This window comes from Amblyomma americanum, chromosome 1 (genome assembly GCF_052857255.1).
Source record: "Amblyomma americanum isolate KBUSLIRL-KWMA chromosome 1, ASM5285725v1, whole genome shotgun sequence".
NCBI classification, from domain to species: domain Eukaryota; kingdom Metazoa; phylum Arthropoda; class Arachnida; order Ixodida; family Ixodidae; genus Amblyomma; species Amblyomma americanum.
In genome coordinates, this window is record NC_135497.1 from 23,032,835 (window position 1) to 23,049,692 (window position 16,858).

Sequence of the window (16,858 nt, forward strand, 5' to 3'; positions counted from 1 at the left end):
GTTGTAACCTCGAGAGGGTGATTGACTTTATTAATTCATTCATTTGATATCGAGTAAACTGCAGGCTATATGGTCGAGGCCGGGTGTAAAGTAACTTCTTAATATTCATCGCGAAGCTCCCAAGGTTGAAAGAGTAACAAAAGAGAGAGACCCAAGACAAAAAGCTGCATTAATACTTGCGATTGGTTGTGGGGGTTAGCAGCACATGGTCGGACAGAGGTCTCAAAGTGATCGGTTCTTTCATTGGCACATGATCTCGGGCCACTTGCCAATTGAAATTCGATCTCTGTTGTGTATTGACTGTTTGGCCCTATGTCGGGAAGCCGGCAAAACGTGTTGGGCCGACTATGTCAGCCTCTGGAAGGCTGATGTCAATCCCCAACCCTTGCCCAGGGCCAAAAAAAAAATTTTACCATTCAAAACTACAACTCTGCAACCTTGGCACTATGTGAAAGTACCCACATTGGATTTTGAAAAAAAACAGTCGTCTGGCTTTCACACATTTTATTTTCGGTATGTTATGAAGGCCAAAAAAAAAATGCAAGGGACATGAAACAATGAGCTTATGCTTTGTGTTTCTTTATATTTCACAGCTTAACAGCAGACTGAGAACAACATGCAACAACGGTTTCCTCCTTAGTCCCTTCTCCTCACTTGTAGCACTCCAAAGCCTACCTGGAATGATAGCATACATTCATATTTCCACTTTTGCACAAGTATCACTGTACAGAAGCAGTCCATAAAATGAACAGCTCTCGCACATATGCTACAAGTAATACAGTCATCCTGTTCGCACAAAAAAAAGAAAGACTGGCTCAAGAAAATGTGCTCCATATGTTTGGAGCCGTGTACACTAGCAAAGCTACAGTTCGAAATCTGGCTTTACATCAGGAACAACAAATAAAAAGGGCCTTCTTGGCGCTTTTCTAGAAAAGCAGGTTCACGCACTGCATAAATATTACTGCAGAAAGAGTTATCCTCATTAAAAACAACATGTGAAATGTTTGTCACACTTTTAAAGCTACTATTAAAGTTGGAACTGAAATAAATGTATGCACAGCAAGGAAAATACAAACATATGTTGTTCACAAAATGACAACAGTATGCAGATCACAGAAGAGTACAAGAACCTAGGAGTATGGGAACAAAGAGCTACAATTTATTCCATGCAACTTGCACCCAGCCATAAATGTATGTACAAACAACCTTTCACTTTCTTTCATACAATCAAAAAAGAATATGTGTATGTATATGTATTTATATGTATGCTGCACTAAAACAGATGCAAGTTACAAATTGCATTTTAGATAAGCCCTTGGCAGTATGCAAACGAAAAATTATGAACTTCAATGCACATAATGCAATGACCATAATTGTATGAATGGTGCTAAACTGCTATGATGCAGAACAGAAGCATTTTATTATCGATCCGTCCAAAAACATCGTTTAGCAGCAAGGATTAATGTAACAAACATTCAGGGCTCTTACACCAGATAGCATTGGTACTGGTCTCAAAGACCACTTAAGCAGCATTGACCACTTCTACTATGTACAAGCTGATATGACATTGAAAAACAATGATCTAATACTGACCACTTAATTTTTGGTAGTGAAAAACAAAGTTGCAGTGGATTTGGAAGTATGCAGAATTTATTGCAATCTAACAATTCAGCTCACACAGTCAAAGAAGCAGAGGCCGTTGCTGGGCACACCTTTTCCTGTTGTTATGAATTCATTCTTGGGCCAGTAAAATACCATTAAAGACAAGGCAGCTAGCTACTTGGCTGCTACAGTCAACAAACTGTTTGTTCATCCTGTTTGGTATAGCCACAGCTAAAACAAGTGACATGATTCACATGCATTAATTTGTTCAAAATAAAATGAGAAATCACTGCCATCATTCACAAGATACACACAGCTCATTTGGTCATCCCTGGCTCTAAAAGAGTCAATAAATACACAGAGAGATTTAAAAACAATGGCAACAATGCGGTACATCCTCTCTGTAGTCGTGCACAGCCATGATACTTCGAAGTTACCTAAAACATCTACACAAAAACTCTGTACACAAGAACTCTGTAAAAACACGAAACAAGGAGAGAACAGTCTGTAAACATGACAAAAATGCTTGGCCATCATCACAATGCACCATGCAAGCAGTTGCCAGCTTGCCACGCAGCTCAACACTTTTCACGGAATGCAGGAATGGGAGCCTCCATAGGCTGCCACGGGTGTGTGCTTGGCCTGGCACATGTTCTCCCGTGGCTGCTCTGCAGACATTGGTTTGCTGGCTGAAATGCCCGAGTGGCAGAAAAGAGCCTGGCAAGAACTGCATGTGCAGGACAACACACCCACACTGGACTGACTGTCCAGCCCTGAGCTCCCTTTGAAGGCCTACAAAAAAACTCGATGCCAAACCACACAAGCTCGGACAAAAGCAGGCCAAAAAATTATGGGTTGCAGCAGGTAAACGTCAGGCGCCCTCTTTTCCCACTACTACAACAGGCCTGAGTTGGCAGTCTCTCTCTCTACTATGTTTTTGGAAACCATTTTTTACACACATGAGCACTTTGTTATGACTTAATGTCTTTATATATATATATATTTATATATATATGTATGTATAATATATATGGATATATATCTCTCTCAGCCTCCAAACATTGTGACAAAAAGTTTCTTGTCATTCTCACTACAGATTTCATCGCAAACGGTGACTAAGTGGCATGCGATGATGCTGACATTGCAAGCATCTGAGACTGTGCAGCATGCTGCCAGCCTCTTGCGCATAAAAAGAGCATTTGGGGACGAAGACTTGCCCGCAAACTGAACACAGCATTGATTGGTAACAGCTACTCATGATGTTCTTGCAACAATAACTATCTCGGCAGTTGTGAGGAAGTAGTGGACAAGGACCACACTGAAGGGGAAGAGCAGCATTTTACACAGGTTCAATGCAATGGCCCCGAACCCAGACCACAGCTCACCCTCTGCCACAGACTACAACACCTTCATTGGCCTTCCAGCTGTTGCCAGTGATCCCTTCTGTACCTAGTGGCGGCGACCTGCCTTTCCTTCCATAAACCTGTCTGTGCTGTGCACTGCTCAGCTGGTTTCTGACTGCACAGCTTGGTGGAGAAATTTAAGAGTAAAAATATGGAAGTTTAAGCAAAATTATGTTGAATGACTTGGATACTGAGCACTGCTTCAAGGACACTGTCAGCGTAGACACAAAATGAAAGGACCCAGCAACAATGTACAGAAAAGTACCAGTAACAATGCAGAAATGGCAGGCTATTTCATGAAGACTATAAAAAGGGAGAGAAACAGGCATCTTCCCATTTGCAAACACTGTAACACGACCCACAGGTGAGAGTACCCACCTCTGACTGAGCACTTTGGATGGGAATGGTTGTTCTCCTTACTTCATTTCTGTGTCCATGCTGAGAGCACTCCTGGAAATGATGACAAAGGGTGATATAAAGAAGAGGACAGTCATTCAGCAAACTAGGCATCAAAGATGGTGGCGCAGGAGGAGGAGGCATGTTCTGGACGACTGGCGGGACCCACTGGAAGGCTCACATATTGTAGGCCACGTAGATGGGGTCCAGCTGGTCGGCCAGGAAGCCATCGCGCAGGTGCATGCGCTGCTTCTCACCGCGGGAGTTGATCGGCACCACACCAGGGTCTACAACCACCACCACGCCAACGACGAGTTGGTGCTCCTCCAGTACCACCGATGTCACCAATGGCACAAGGTCCAGTGCCTCACTCTCATTTCCATCCAGCTCCACGACCACCACCAGCAGGTTGGTCCATGTGAACACCGCACTGCACCAGTGTCGGACGCCCATGCTCAGTATGACACAGACAAGGCACTTTGTATGAGTGCACGAAGTCCTTCTGGAAGGGCTGCGCTCCCATCATTTCATTGAAAATGCAGTAGGCCTTTGTTAAAATGAATTCACTGGGACTGCAGTAAGCTTCTGTTAGAAGTGACATTTCAGCAAAGCACAATCACGTTAAGCTAACAATGAAGCAGATGGATGGTCATTACTGGTAATGCACCACCAAATTTATTCAGACACAAACAAAGCTGTTAATAGCATTTTAGATTTCCATTGAGCATCACAAGTGCCTGCCCCAGATGAAAATTTGATAATGGGATTCTGCTGGCTTCTAATGGTTTCATCTGGTCCCAGAAGGAAGCCTTCCGGTTTGCTGCTGGTTGAAATGGTCCCTGCTGGGAGCCTCTGGTTCTGAAGTGGGCTCTACTGGCTCCTACTGAGAACTTTTTGTTGTTCGATTGACAAATTTTTTCTGTTGTTTATGTTGTAATGGTGTTCCTCAATTAACAAAATTTTTCACCTAAATCTCTTCAGAGTTTTTCTGCTATAAATTGCAAAAGTAGTGCTGAAATTTAATGAGAAAACTATGCTTATTAACTGTTCCCCACTAATACCTGTGGGATGCCCTTAATGAGGGAGTATATGAGCATGAGCTCATAGTAACAGTTTGTATTAACGTGAGTGTATGTAAGTTTCTCATATAAGTTATGTGCACTGCAGTGCTTTGTTGTTGGTCTTGTTGGCGCCTGCTACATTTAAAGCTGTGTGTTCTCACTATAGACAGATGTGCATGGTCCTGCAGGGCAACACATTTTAGAGTAGATTGCTTCTGTTTTCCTGAATTTTTGGAGAGTGCTTATTATCATTAAGCAACTCTTTAAAACATTTCGTAACTTGTCAGAAAGGTGAGAAATCTAAGGATATATATGTATTACACTGATGGTTTATCCAAATAAACGTTCCTGCTATCAGCATGCAGTTACTGGTTCCAGCGGCTTCTGGTACCCCAGCAGGTACAGGGAATGGGCCAATAAACCATTTGAACTGGGACCATAAAGAATCCCATTTGGACATTTTCACCTGATCTTCCAGCATCCTTGTCCATCTCATAAGGCAGTGTCTGCTGCCACTCTCCTCCTCCCATTATTGCTTCATAATACCCTCGCAGATAGATGAGCTGGGTGAGCAACGTGTGCATTAGCATGGCAGGGGAAAACTAAGAGAGCCTGCTATGCACTCATCTTGCAAGTTTTATCCTTCCTCAATCCCTCCCACCAGCTTCATCCTTTGCGTTTGACCCCTTACAGATAAAATTGTGCAGATGTCTATGATCATGTAGCACTAGGACATGACAGCCTCTTGCCTATCCTCTTTGCAGATTGACATCTCCCCAGCAATGCGCAACCTGACTGCAATCCTGACTGTGAAAATTCAGGACTCAATAAAAGCTGAGAGGCGTCTTGCATGTGCAAAACTTAAAAGGCATTATGGAGCAAATAAATATAAAGTTTAGACAGATCTTTTCACTACTGTGCTTTCATCACTTGAACGTTCAGGGACAAGCTTTGTTAACATGCAGGCAGTGTAGCCCATTAAATGCTGGACACATCAGGCATGAATTTTCAAGTGCAACATTGCTCTCTGGCTTTGGTGAACTACACTTTCTGTACTTACACGACGTGCTTCCTGAAGAGCCACCAGTGACTGGTTTCAACAACGAATTTCCAGTTCAAGTGGGACCAGTTGCCGACTGGTTTAAGGAACAACTTTCCAGTTGAACTGGGACCAGTAGCCAACTGGTTTAAGGAACAAGTTTCCAGTTCAGCTGGGACCAGTTGTAACTGGACCAGTTGAAGTGGAAAATTGTTCCTCAAACCACTTTACTGGAACCAAATGGTTCCAGTTGAAAATTTTCGCCTGGGTTCCCAAATTGTTGCTGCATCATAAGGTAGCATACACATGCAGTCAATCCTGGGTATATTGACCGCAGGTATATTGAATTATTGCTTATATCAAACATCCCCCTGAAAATCTAATGCAAAAGTGTAGCACTACTGTTAGCGTTTAACGAACACCTGTTCAGCAGAACATTCAATATATCGAACAGCTTCTCTATAATGCTTCTCCAAACATTGCTCCCATGATCACTTTTTGTATGCTAACCCGGGTCAGCAGCGCAGTCTTGGACATTTGCTGGCAGCGCCAGCCACTTCAACACATTGCAAAAACGCGTGACAGCGGGAACATGGCGTGTGGTAGTGAGCGGTATTTGGTGTGGCATAGTTATTTTCAACACAGCACCGCTGTCATGTGGGGAGCTGGTGTTTGGTGCACCAGTTGTTATGCGCTAAAGCCAACCTAGCTGACCAAAGGACTGCGATGGCTCTTGCATGCTGTGGCCACAGCGGTGGCTCAATGGTTATGGCGCTTGGCTGCAGGCCCGAAAGACGCGGGTTCGATCCCGGCCGCGGCAGTCGAATTTCGATGGAGGCGAAATTCTAGAGGCCCGTGTGCTGTGCGATGGCAGTGCACGTTAAAGAACCACAGGTGGTTGAAATTTCTGCCGCCCTTCACTTCAGTGTCTCTCATAGCCTCAGTTGCTTTGGCCCTAGAAACCATAAACCAATCTTGCATGCTGTGCTTCGCTCTCTAAGCTGCTGAAGACGCTGTGCAAATCAAGTGCCCCTTAATTTTTATGCACGATTATTATTTTTTAAAAAACCATTGTATCGGTAACAGAATCTTACGACTGGCAGGAACCAGCTACTGCAAATTTGATGCAAAGTGGGCTAGGCCTCTCTAGCACACCGCCTGCGCAGGTGTACTGTGTTCATACTTCTAGGTTACAGGTAAGCTTACCTATCTTCATGATTTATACATTGAATTATTGATATATTGAACTACTTTGCAACCCCATTTGAGTTCGATATATCCGAGATCAACTGAATAGACTGAAGGAGTTCGCATCACACAGCAACGGGAAGCCCTGCACCACTCCTGCCTGAAATGGATCACCATCTGGCATTCCACACTGGCTCCACATTGACTCTCAGCATTTTGCTGGTTTGCCCTTTATACTGAGTGGAGACTAAAACAAGCATTTTGAAAGGAACAGTCCAGTAGACGCAATAAATTACCTCGGGTTATTTTCATTCATTTGCCTGTTTCCATCACACGGAAAGGTTAGTATTACAGTTGAGTAACAGAGGACAAGATGTTGCTCGCCAGACATCAGAATTACGTTTGTGTAACAAAATAACAGGTGCAGCAATTTCACCACAATGTGAGAGACGAAATTTGCTCCCATGCTGTGCGTATGATAATCCCCGCAAACGAAGTACTATGCTGACTAAAAATCATCAACACATACTCACAGAGTTTCATGTGATGACTAATTCAATCTTTAAATGCACCAGGAACAGTGTTACACAACTGTAGCTCACTGCTGCTCAAATTCTAAAGAGTAGTGTTGAAGCCAAGGGTGCATACTATTGAGGCAAACAGTGAAGCAACTCACCACTCGGAGATCTTCTTGTGGCAGCGCAACACACTGTTCTCAACGTCGATTGGGTGGTACCGCATTCCCCGCAGCATCATAGTTTCATCCAGAGCACCAACAACAAACACTGCATCATGAAGCTCTGGGCCATCTACATTTGATGCAGCCTCAGAGTCTGTCTCATCTGCAAACAGCACAAAACAAAGGTAACTCATTTGCTTTAGTTTATATAAGCATTTCATGAAAAGAGTCATCAGAAAATCAGAAAATTTAATGCTAAACCTGTGTTCTGTCAAAATTATTGTTCTTGCACTTGCAGTTCTCTCAACATTGCACCATACAAGGTACAGTCAGGGCCGCAATAACATGAAGCATGATTCAGTGATCAAACCCTTCTCACATTTTGAACAGCATTTTGAACAGAAAAATTAGGATGTACTTTACGTATATAAAAAAAATGCCCCTAGTGCAATCATGCGTAAGCCCAAGAAACATCCACAATTCGGCAAGCTCCATATGCAGTAAAAGCTCGTTAATTTGGCCCCCGTTAATCCAGAAATCCAGACAATTCGAACTGTCGGCTCTGTTCCAGCCAACACACATGCAAGTGTATGGTGTCGGGACGTTCGCGAATTCGGACACTACGGGTCCCGCACTGGTTAGTTCGAACGAGCTCTCAAAGGGAGGCCACGTTCAGGTATGACTGCTGTGGCAAAAGACTGTCAAAATAGCTCTACTCAAAACCTGAATTCTATGCTGCAGAGTCACTCGCGTACCTCTGAAATGTGCGCAGCGGCAGGCGTGACGAGGTATGTACGGCCCCATCTTCGAGAATAGTCTGACCACTTAGTTCTGGTTGAGCTTTTATGAGCTTTGAGCCAGCCCACAGTGACAGCAGCTCGACCAGCCAGCATCAGCCAGCCAACCAAACCCAGCTGAGCACCGTTACAGACGCTGGTTGGTGCATCACCCGTTTTCTTCTTTTTAATGCGAACACATTGTTAGATCTGTTAAAAGGCCAGTTTTCCTGAAATTCGTACCAGAACTGTGATGCAACCATTTGTTGTACAGCGTTACGGGTGGCGTCATGCGATTTCTTGTTGCATACAGGTTTTAGCCCTTTACGTCTTAGGCGGTGCGGGCAGGGCAATGTTTTTATTTCTCTTTTACTTGCCCACACTGCTGTATGCATATGCGCTAGTCAAGTTGGAGGCTAACTTGCGACAGGGATTCGAACCGACAACATATGCACCTTACAAGATTGTATGCCTTCCCAGACTTTCGTATCGAAATTGTGGTGCAACAGTTCGTCGTACAGCGTTCTGGGTGGTGTCTACATGCATGCTTGTGTGTGTGTTTGGGCGCTGTCATACATCACACCACCGACACATACAGTGGAGCGCCCTGCCTCATGCTTTTGCATTCTCACACACAGGCAGTCTTAAGTGTCTCTGCCGAATTTTTTTTTTTCTCGCTGCTTCGGCTACACTCAGCAATTTCCTTAGCTTCCGCCCGCCTGGTTCTGTTCTTCCAGTGTGCCGAAACTGCATGCTCATGCTTGTCATGTGCCATTCGCCATTTGTGCGGTGAAGCCTCTTCACTTGTGACAGTGCCAATTGTGAGGGGTGGGACGTGGTAGTGGTGGAGCTCCACTGCGTCGCACCGTGAAGTTCTTCAATGCTTCCTACAGTATGCATGCAATAAAGCATTGATGACAAAGTAATAAATTATCATTGCTGCGCTGTTCTCATCTCAGAACCAGGCAGCCATTGCCCAGTCTTTCACTGAATATATTTACAGTGACACAAGCAGTTCTTGAGTTTTTTCATAGTCATCAATAATTTGAACTTTCGGATAATCTGAACATTTTTTCTGACCCCTTGAAGTTTTATATAACGAGCTTTTACTGTATTTTGGCTGCACATGTACACAGCAGTAAGCAGTCAACACCACGGCAAAATGCAAACCAAGTCCAATGAACTGACAACTTCTGATTGGTTCTAGTAGTTACCAGTAAACAGTTACTACTCATGACAGCTGAAAAACAAGTGCTGCACCCCTTGACAAAAAATGATGGCTTGTAGCACATCCTGCTGTACTTTTTTTGATAAATGGTTTTTCTACAGCAAACACAACATATCATGTTGCAATTGGAGTGGCATGCGCAATTGGCCCATAAAATACTTATGTAGAACAGGTCAAGAGCACTTAAAATATATGAGGAACAAAGAAAGTGGAGCTTACTGTCACTCGAGACTGCTTCCGTACGTCTAAGGAAGCCCAAATAGCCAGTGCGAGCATACACACTCCCTGTGTCTCCAGTGATAAGCTTGGCATTGAAGTGATCATTGTGCTGGGATTCATCACCATATACTGTGAAATATCCACTGGCATTATGTGGTGACTGTACCCATATCTGTAACAGCACACAAAGAATAAGAATAACAGTGAAAGCCACTGCAGATGCAGTAGGCTCAATAACAAGAAACCAATCATTAGGGAGAAGAAGTTTAATGGAATCATTAGATCCCAATGACAATCTTAAGTACAAAGAGGTTTTCACATTTTGTCTCCAATCAATTTGTAGCCACTTCAGCCAGTCGTCAACCCGCTAACTCATGATGAATCCGTGATAAATGCTCAACAGCACATATGCACTTCCTTTGAAACAACTTGTGCCACATAAGGCTCCTGTCCTCCCTACTTTGGAGGCAGCTGGGCCTCCTAGACAGCCCAGCAGTCTGCAAATTAACAACCACTTGGTGCAATCAACAGACACATATGTTCGCCAAGACTGCTGGAAACCCAAAATATCCGAATTTACAAACTGATGGAGGTGAAATTAAGGAACCTTTACTCTAATGGATAAGCAACAGGAGCGATCAAGGGCTTATATGCTTCTACCATGCCTACACTTGAAAGGGCCCTCGCTATGCAACACCACGCTGCATACGTAGCCAATTACGTTATCCAAGAACATTTAGAGCTACATCACCCTTCGTTAATTTTTTTTCTGGTAGAAACTACAGTCTTAAAACAGGGTACCTATAAATTGAAGCCCTAACCATCATAACAAATGCTAGCCTTTGCGTACAGTGGAATGACAGTTTTTGCACAGGGGCTGACTACAGGAGTCTGTATGCAGCTATTGTTCAACAACACACAGAAATGGACTGGCTGAGCAGCAATGACTAGTAAACAAAACAAAGATTTCCAGCAACCGTTGCCTGAATTACATTCGTAATAAAAAGTAATATTAACAACAAGAAAATTATTACACATGTAGGGATGTGTTTAATCAGGGTGCTCTGAGAGACAGAGCAGCTGCAATGAATCTCGCAATGTAGCGTTAGGCGTAGCCAGCACCAATAGGGAAAGCAACTTCCTCGTCTTCGGGTGCAGTGTAGCCTCAGCGCATGCCAGTAGCGAAGATGGTGACAGTTGGTCCACTACAGTTTTCCCTGGCGAAAAAGGAGCCATCCTAGTGACATATGGGAACAAAAGAACACAGGAATTGTAGTAAGTTTCCGAACGGTTTACATGGATGGTTTTGCGGCCGCGGTGACGAAGTCTGCAGAGGGTGCAAAGGGCTCGGCCAGGTAATTCACAGGAGGCATTTGCTAAAAAGGACCTGGTAGGGATCATAATACTGAGCAAGCAGCTTCCTGGTGGGAGGCACCCAGAGCCGCACACAGTAGTCTGGAGGATAGGATGGAGAAGCCTGGCAGGTGTCGCGGTGATGTTTCTGCTGCCACTGGCTCTGTGTTGTAAACGAGCGAGCGAGCTGATGGCATTCTTCGCCATATGTGACGGCTTCAGAGAGTGGTGTGGACTCAGAAATATCAGGGTGGTAGGGAAGAAGAGCGTTCATCGCGCAGGCTGGCTCGCACCCGTAGAGAAGAAGGGAGAGAATCCAGTGGTGGTTTCCATTGCAGTGTTATATGCGCAGGTGATGAAGGGAAGAAACTAGTCCCAGTTGGAGCAGTCAGCGTTCATGTACATGGCCAGCATGTCACTGAGGGTGCGGTTAAAAGAACTGCTCAGGCCATTCATCCGAGGGTGGTAAGATGTAGTAGTGCGGTGGGTAACATTACGGCATTTTTTCAGGAGGGCCTCAAGTGCGTCAGACAGGAATACATGTCACTAAGCAGTTCTTTAGGAACACCATCGCTTGGATCAGGTTTTTGAGAATAAAGGAAGCAATGTCACATGCAAAAGCAGATGGTAATGGAGTCGTTTCAGTATAATGGGTGAGATGACCTATGGCCACAATAATCCAGCTGTGGCCAGCGGGAGTGGTAGGGAGGGGGCCGTAGACATCTATACCAATGCGATCAAATGGGCGAGCAGGACAGGGTAACGGCTGCAAAGGAAGCAGGTGAAGCGTGAGGACGGGCTTTATGGCGTTTGAAGAATGGGCAAGTGCGCACAAAGTAGTGAGCGAAGCAGTACATTCCATGCCAGTAGAACCGCAGACGCAGGTGCATGCAGGTTTTCAACAAGCCACTGTGAGCACACTGGGAGTCCACAGTGCAGATGTCGGTGCGTATATGGCAGGCGATGACCAGAAGCCATTTACGTCCGTCAAGCAGGTAATTGCAGCGATAGAGAAGGCCATCCCGATCCAAGGGTGCCGCCACTGCTCGATGGACATGTCGGCAGGGGCAAGCAGGACAAATCATAAGTACAGACGAGTTAGTAGTGAGAGGGAAAGAGCGTCTGCATCAGTATGCTTGAGAAGGGAGCGATCAATGACATGAATATCATACTCCTGCAGAAGCAGAGCACAGCGAGTGAGGGAGCCCGACAGGACTTTCAGAGAAGACAGCCAGCAAAGAGCATGGTGATCAGTTACTGCATAAAACAGTCGGCCACAGACGTAGGGGCGAAATTTTTCTATTTCCCAAATAATGGCTAAACATTCTCGTTCCGTAACAGAATAGTTGGACTCAGACTTGGTCAGGGTCCAACTGGCATACGCAACCACATAATAATGGAAAGCTTGTCTTCAATGGGTGAGAATGGCACTGAGGCCAATACTGCTCACGTCAGTGTGAATCTCAGTGGGCGCAGTCAGGTCAAAATGGCGCAGGATGGGAGGCGAAACCAGGTGCCGCAATGTGTGGAAGGCGTCGTCGCAAGCCGGTGAGTAGCTGAGTCAAAGGGGTGATGATAGAGGCAAAATTCAAGATGAAGCGGCGGAAGCAGGAGCAGAGGTAGACGAAGCTGTTGGGCTGCTTCAGTGAGGTTGACCTTGGAAATTTGGCAACTGCAGGAAGTTTTCTAGGGTCAGACAGAATGCCATCCTTTGAAACAACGTGATCCAAAATGGTGAGTGTTCGGGTGGCAAAGTGGCAGTTTTTTTAAATTCAGCTGAAGCCCAGCATCGGTGCGACAAGTGAGGACATGCTTCAGTCAGAGGAGATGAGGAGGAAAGTCCATTGAAAAGACGACGATGTCATCAGGATAGCAAAGGCAGGTCTGCCACGGACACTGAGGATAGTGTCCATTACACGTTCGAAAGTTGCGGGGGCATTGCAAAGCCCAAACAGCATGATGCTGAACTCATATAAGCCGTCAGGTGTTGCAGAGGCAGTTTCTGAGCAGTCAGCATCAGCCATCGGCACCTGCCAGTAGCCAGAGCGTAAATCCAATGAGGAGAAAAACTCGGCTCCCTGCAAGCAGTCCAGGGCGTTATCTATGCATGGCAGATAGATGTTCTTGCATGTGATCTTGTTGAGCTGGCAGTAATCAACACAGAACTGGATGGAACCACCTTCTTTTTCACCAACACAACTGGAGACACCCAGGGACTGTGGAAGGCTGTATGATGCCTCGATGAAGCATATCGCCCACGTTATCATGAATGATTCAAGGCTGGTTCACATGCAAGCGACTGAGCGATTGAGCGGCGCGTCGCAGTGAAAATTTTCAACTTGTTGGAACCTCGCCGCTCACCGCTGCGACGACTCAAAACACGTTTTTGTGGCGCAGCGGCAGGATTCGCTAGTGTTTTCGCTTGCATGTGAAACAGGCTTCAGCGCTCAGAGGGAGACAAGGACGCTGGTGCAAAGGTGCATGTGTACCAACTTTGATGGTGTGCGCAACAGACATGTGGCCCAAGGCAGTCTAAGGAAGGTCGAAAGAAGAACTGCTGCTCTGGAGTAGGGCGACAAGCTGATCACATAGTGCGGGCGGAAGATCAGCGTCAATGGCACGTAGGAAAATGTCGTTAGGTGTCGTATCAGTTGCAACACCAAAAGAGCTGAGCACATCAACATCAAAGGTAGTGGTGGTATCAAGAAAAAGATATGTAAGAGAAAGATCAAATTCTTCAATACGGCCGAGGAATTTGCCGCGGAATATGACTGACAGGCAAGAAAATGGATTAGAGATGTACATTGCACCACCTTGCTATCTTGGATCTTGAGAACGGCAAAGGGAAACAGAAGGCAGGGACAACGAGAAGCGGCATCGGAAAGTGTCACGAAAACAGTTGAAGTAGCAACGCTGGCACAGGAGAGCGGTACGAGAGCAGTAGAAAATGGCAGATTGTCAGTACCAGTCACAACAAGAAATTTGGCAGACTGGGTAGGGACGTAGCAAAAGAGGGCACCGCACAAGAGTGAAAAGACAATTTCCACGTGGGCACATTCAATACCGGCATGATAAGTCGAAAGGAAGTCGCATCCCAGGACGATGTCGTGTGAGCAGTGAAACAGAACAATAAACTCGGCACCTCCACCAATTGTAGGGATGCGTTTAATCAGGGTGTTCAGAGAGACCGAGCAGCTGTGACGAATCTTGAGACATAGTATCAGGTGCAGCCAGCACCAAGCGAGAGAGCAAATTCCTCGCCTTCAGGCGCAGCATAGCCTCGGTGCATGCCAGTAGCGAAGATGGTGACAGCTGGCCCACTACACAGAACTCTAATTTAGATGGTGTAGTATAGAAGAAAAGAAAATATGATCTTCTGCTTCGTGTAGTGTCCCATTGTACAGGCAGCAGTGACTCAATTAGTCATCACCGTTAGGCCTTACAAGCTCAGAAAATTGAGAGTTATTCTTAAAAATACCACCACCTTATTGCTTAAACCTTGTGGCAGGGACAAGATAGAGTGAAAACTTTGTTGAACGGGAAATGAACTGTGGTACTGCTTTTACCATTCACTTCTCTGCCCTAAATCCCGTGTCAAGTTTCAGTTCCTATTCTTTGTCAACATGTTTGACCAACAGGCCCAAAAATTCACCCTGATGAAAGCCTTGTGCACTACACATTTCTTCTGGTGTAGTTGATGCTTTCACAAGCACTGCTATGCCAACTGAGGCTGTTGGTTTTCTTTTGATTTCTGGTTTGGGTACGGCACAAGCCAAAAAACTTGGGAGATGCTTACGCTCCACCTTAAGAGTGAAATGCGATAGCGCCTGCTCTTTATACCATCCAGCACATGACGGCATTGCTCAGCTCTGCTCCTAAAGGCCCCCGTGCACAATGAAAACTTTCGACTCCACTTCCTCAAGGACGAACGATGACATCACACACACTCATAGCGCTCCTGGTGGCCTCCGCAAGAAGTGGAAAGGTTCCGTTCTCTCAAGCTGCGCAAGGCCTCTGCCACTGGTGCTCCTGGGATTTTCCAGGCACTAACGATGTGACGGAACCGCGGCAGCCTTAGACTCTGGCGACGCTGACGCCAGCTTTTCTGCCTCATGAGCTCCTTTATGCTTTCACGTTAAAAACCAAAATTTCATTTTAGGTTTAGAATATGCATGCCAGTGACATTTTTTCTCTTGGCCTAAGGGTCACTTCATCCCCTTCTCTGAATATTTCCCAATGCTGAAGCTGTACCAGTGAGAGACCTCTGGTATGTCATGAGCACATTCAGTCAACTTTATAGATGGTAGCAGCTTTCCAACCTTTTCAGCTATATTAGAAGTGATTAGTAGAAGTGATGCATGCATTAGGCGAGGTCGAAGTAGACCACTTGGGGCCCACCGCAGTTTTCTTGGTTTTGGCAGTTCCTGCTTTGTCCTGTATATTACAATCTGGTGGAGGTGCTGGGTTGCCCTAAAGCTGTTTGAGAGCACGAGCAGGAGGCAACCAACTTCTACCTCTACTAATGCATGCATCAGTATACACAGCAAAGGCTGAAAAGAACACACCTCTCCAAGATGAGAGTCGCCACACTGTCCCCTGGTGTCTGGATTGGCAATAACCAGTTTGAGGCCTGGTAGCAGTTTGCCTGACTCAAGCAGACACAGCGAATGTGGGGCACCACGCTCCACCAATGTCACTCGGTCATTGCGCAGGGCCCGCATGTCCACATACACTTGACTTGGGTCTGGACTTGATGCCCCCTGCATGCACAAAGCCAGCAGCTCAGCACCAGTTTTGTCATTGTGGCTTGAACCAAGTACAGTTGCCATTGCTACTTGCATAATGAATGCATGCACATAATGATATTTTCGTTTTCAAAATATAAACTTTCACTATTATGAACACAGTATTTATTCGCGTAATTTGCACACTTCTTTTCTTTACATTAAGGCTTCAAAAAGGGGGTGCGCAATATGCAAAAAATTTCTGAATGCGTCCTAAAAAACTCTACAAAGGTAATAATGCGCAATATATACTGTATATTGCCACCCATACGTAGACCCCCCGAGTGGGCTAATTTTCAAGATGCAGCACACTAGTATAGCATAGCTATTTGCGACTCAAGTTGTGAAGAGGCTGCGTATTAGGTAAAAACTTTCTCACAAGGGAAATGTATCAGATGGGATGAAAGGGCGCGTCGGATCATGAACCATAACCAAACACGAAAGCTTGAGAAAACGGCATTTTTATTCCGATGCAAATTACCATAGAACGGGCATAATTTTCAATAAGCTCCTTTCCACTGGAGGCTAAATGGCTCTTGAAGTACTCAAGTGTGCAGGGGTCAGCGATCAGCCAAGTACGCTTTCGAAACTCACAATGAGGTGAAAAAATAAAAGGAAATAACCATCTCAAAAGTTTACACCGTCATGTACTCCCCCAATTAAAAAACGGAATGAAAAAATTTCAGAACTTTATTACACACCATATGCCCAGTGCAAACAAAAAATGCAGTAATTGGGTGAAATGTTCAAGACATAAACAGTGTCACTGCGCGGTAAAAGCCGTTTTCCATATAACGTAAACAGCAAAAGTAGCAAAAACTGTGGCATATAGGAACATATTAATGAAAATTGCGGCTAGGAGGAACAAAAGCTTAGCCAGTTTCTTTTTTTCTTGAGCCTCCGTTTTCATGCTCATGTCAACATGCCTACAGTGCTGCCTCATCCGCATGCTAACATAGCAATGAAGAATGCGTTTAAAATGAAATAATGCCTTTAAAACAGCACAGAAGTGCAGCTGCACATTCCAAAATGTAGCAAAAACACGTGCGCAGTGCTGCGCCACGCCAGAACGACCCGCCCAGCGTGGGCCCGCCTTTCGCAGCTCCCTCTAAGTTAGCGACCGGTTTCCA

General features: G+C 45.3%; 1 protein-coding gene across 12 annotated transcripts in view; it reads right to left on the reverse strand.

Moving 5' to 3' along the window:
• Nucleotides 1-489: 489 nt before the first annotated feature.
• DIP2 (disco-interacting protein 2) overlaps nucleotides 490-16,858 on the reverse strand; it is a 191,227-nt gene continuing 174,858 nt past the window's right edge. For 10 of the 12 annotated variants that reach the window (XM_077644183.1, XM_077644215.1, XM_077644208.1 and 7 more), the window contains 4 exons: nucleotides 15,510-15,704; nucleotides 9,592-9,763; nucleotides 7,366-7,531; nucleotides 3,443-3,831 (listed from right to left, as the gene is read on the reverse strand). In XM_077644183.1, coding sequence (XP_077500309.1) covers nucleotides 3,579-3,831; nucleotides 7,366-7,531; nucleotides 9,592-9,763; nucleotides 15,510-15,704 — 786 coding nt within the window. In that variant the 3' untranslated portion in view covers nucleotides 3,443-3,578. Of the gene's footprint in view, nucleotides 2,292-3,425; nucleotides 3,832-7,365; nucleotides 7,532-9,591; nucleotides 9,764-15,509; nucleotides 15,705-16,858 lie in introns of those variants that run through there. The other 2 variants (XM_077644191.1, XM_077644200.1) reach the window with 1 other exon arrangement.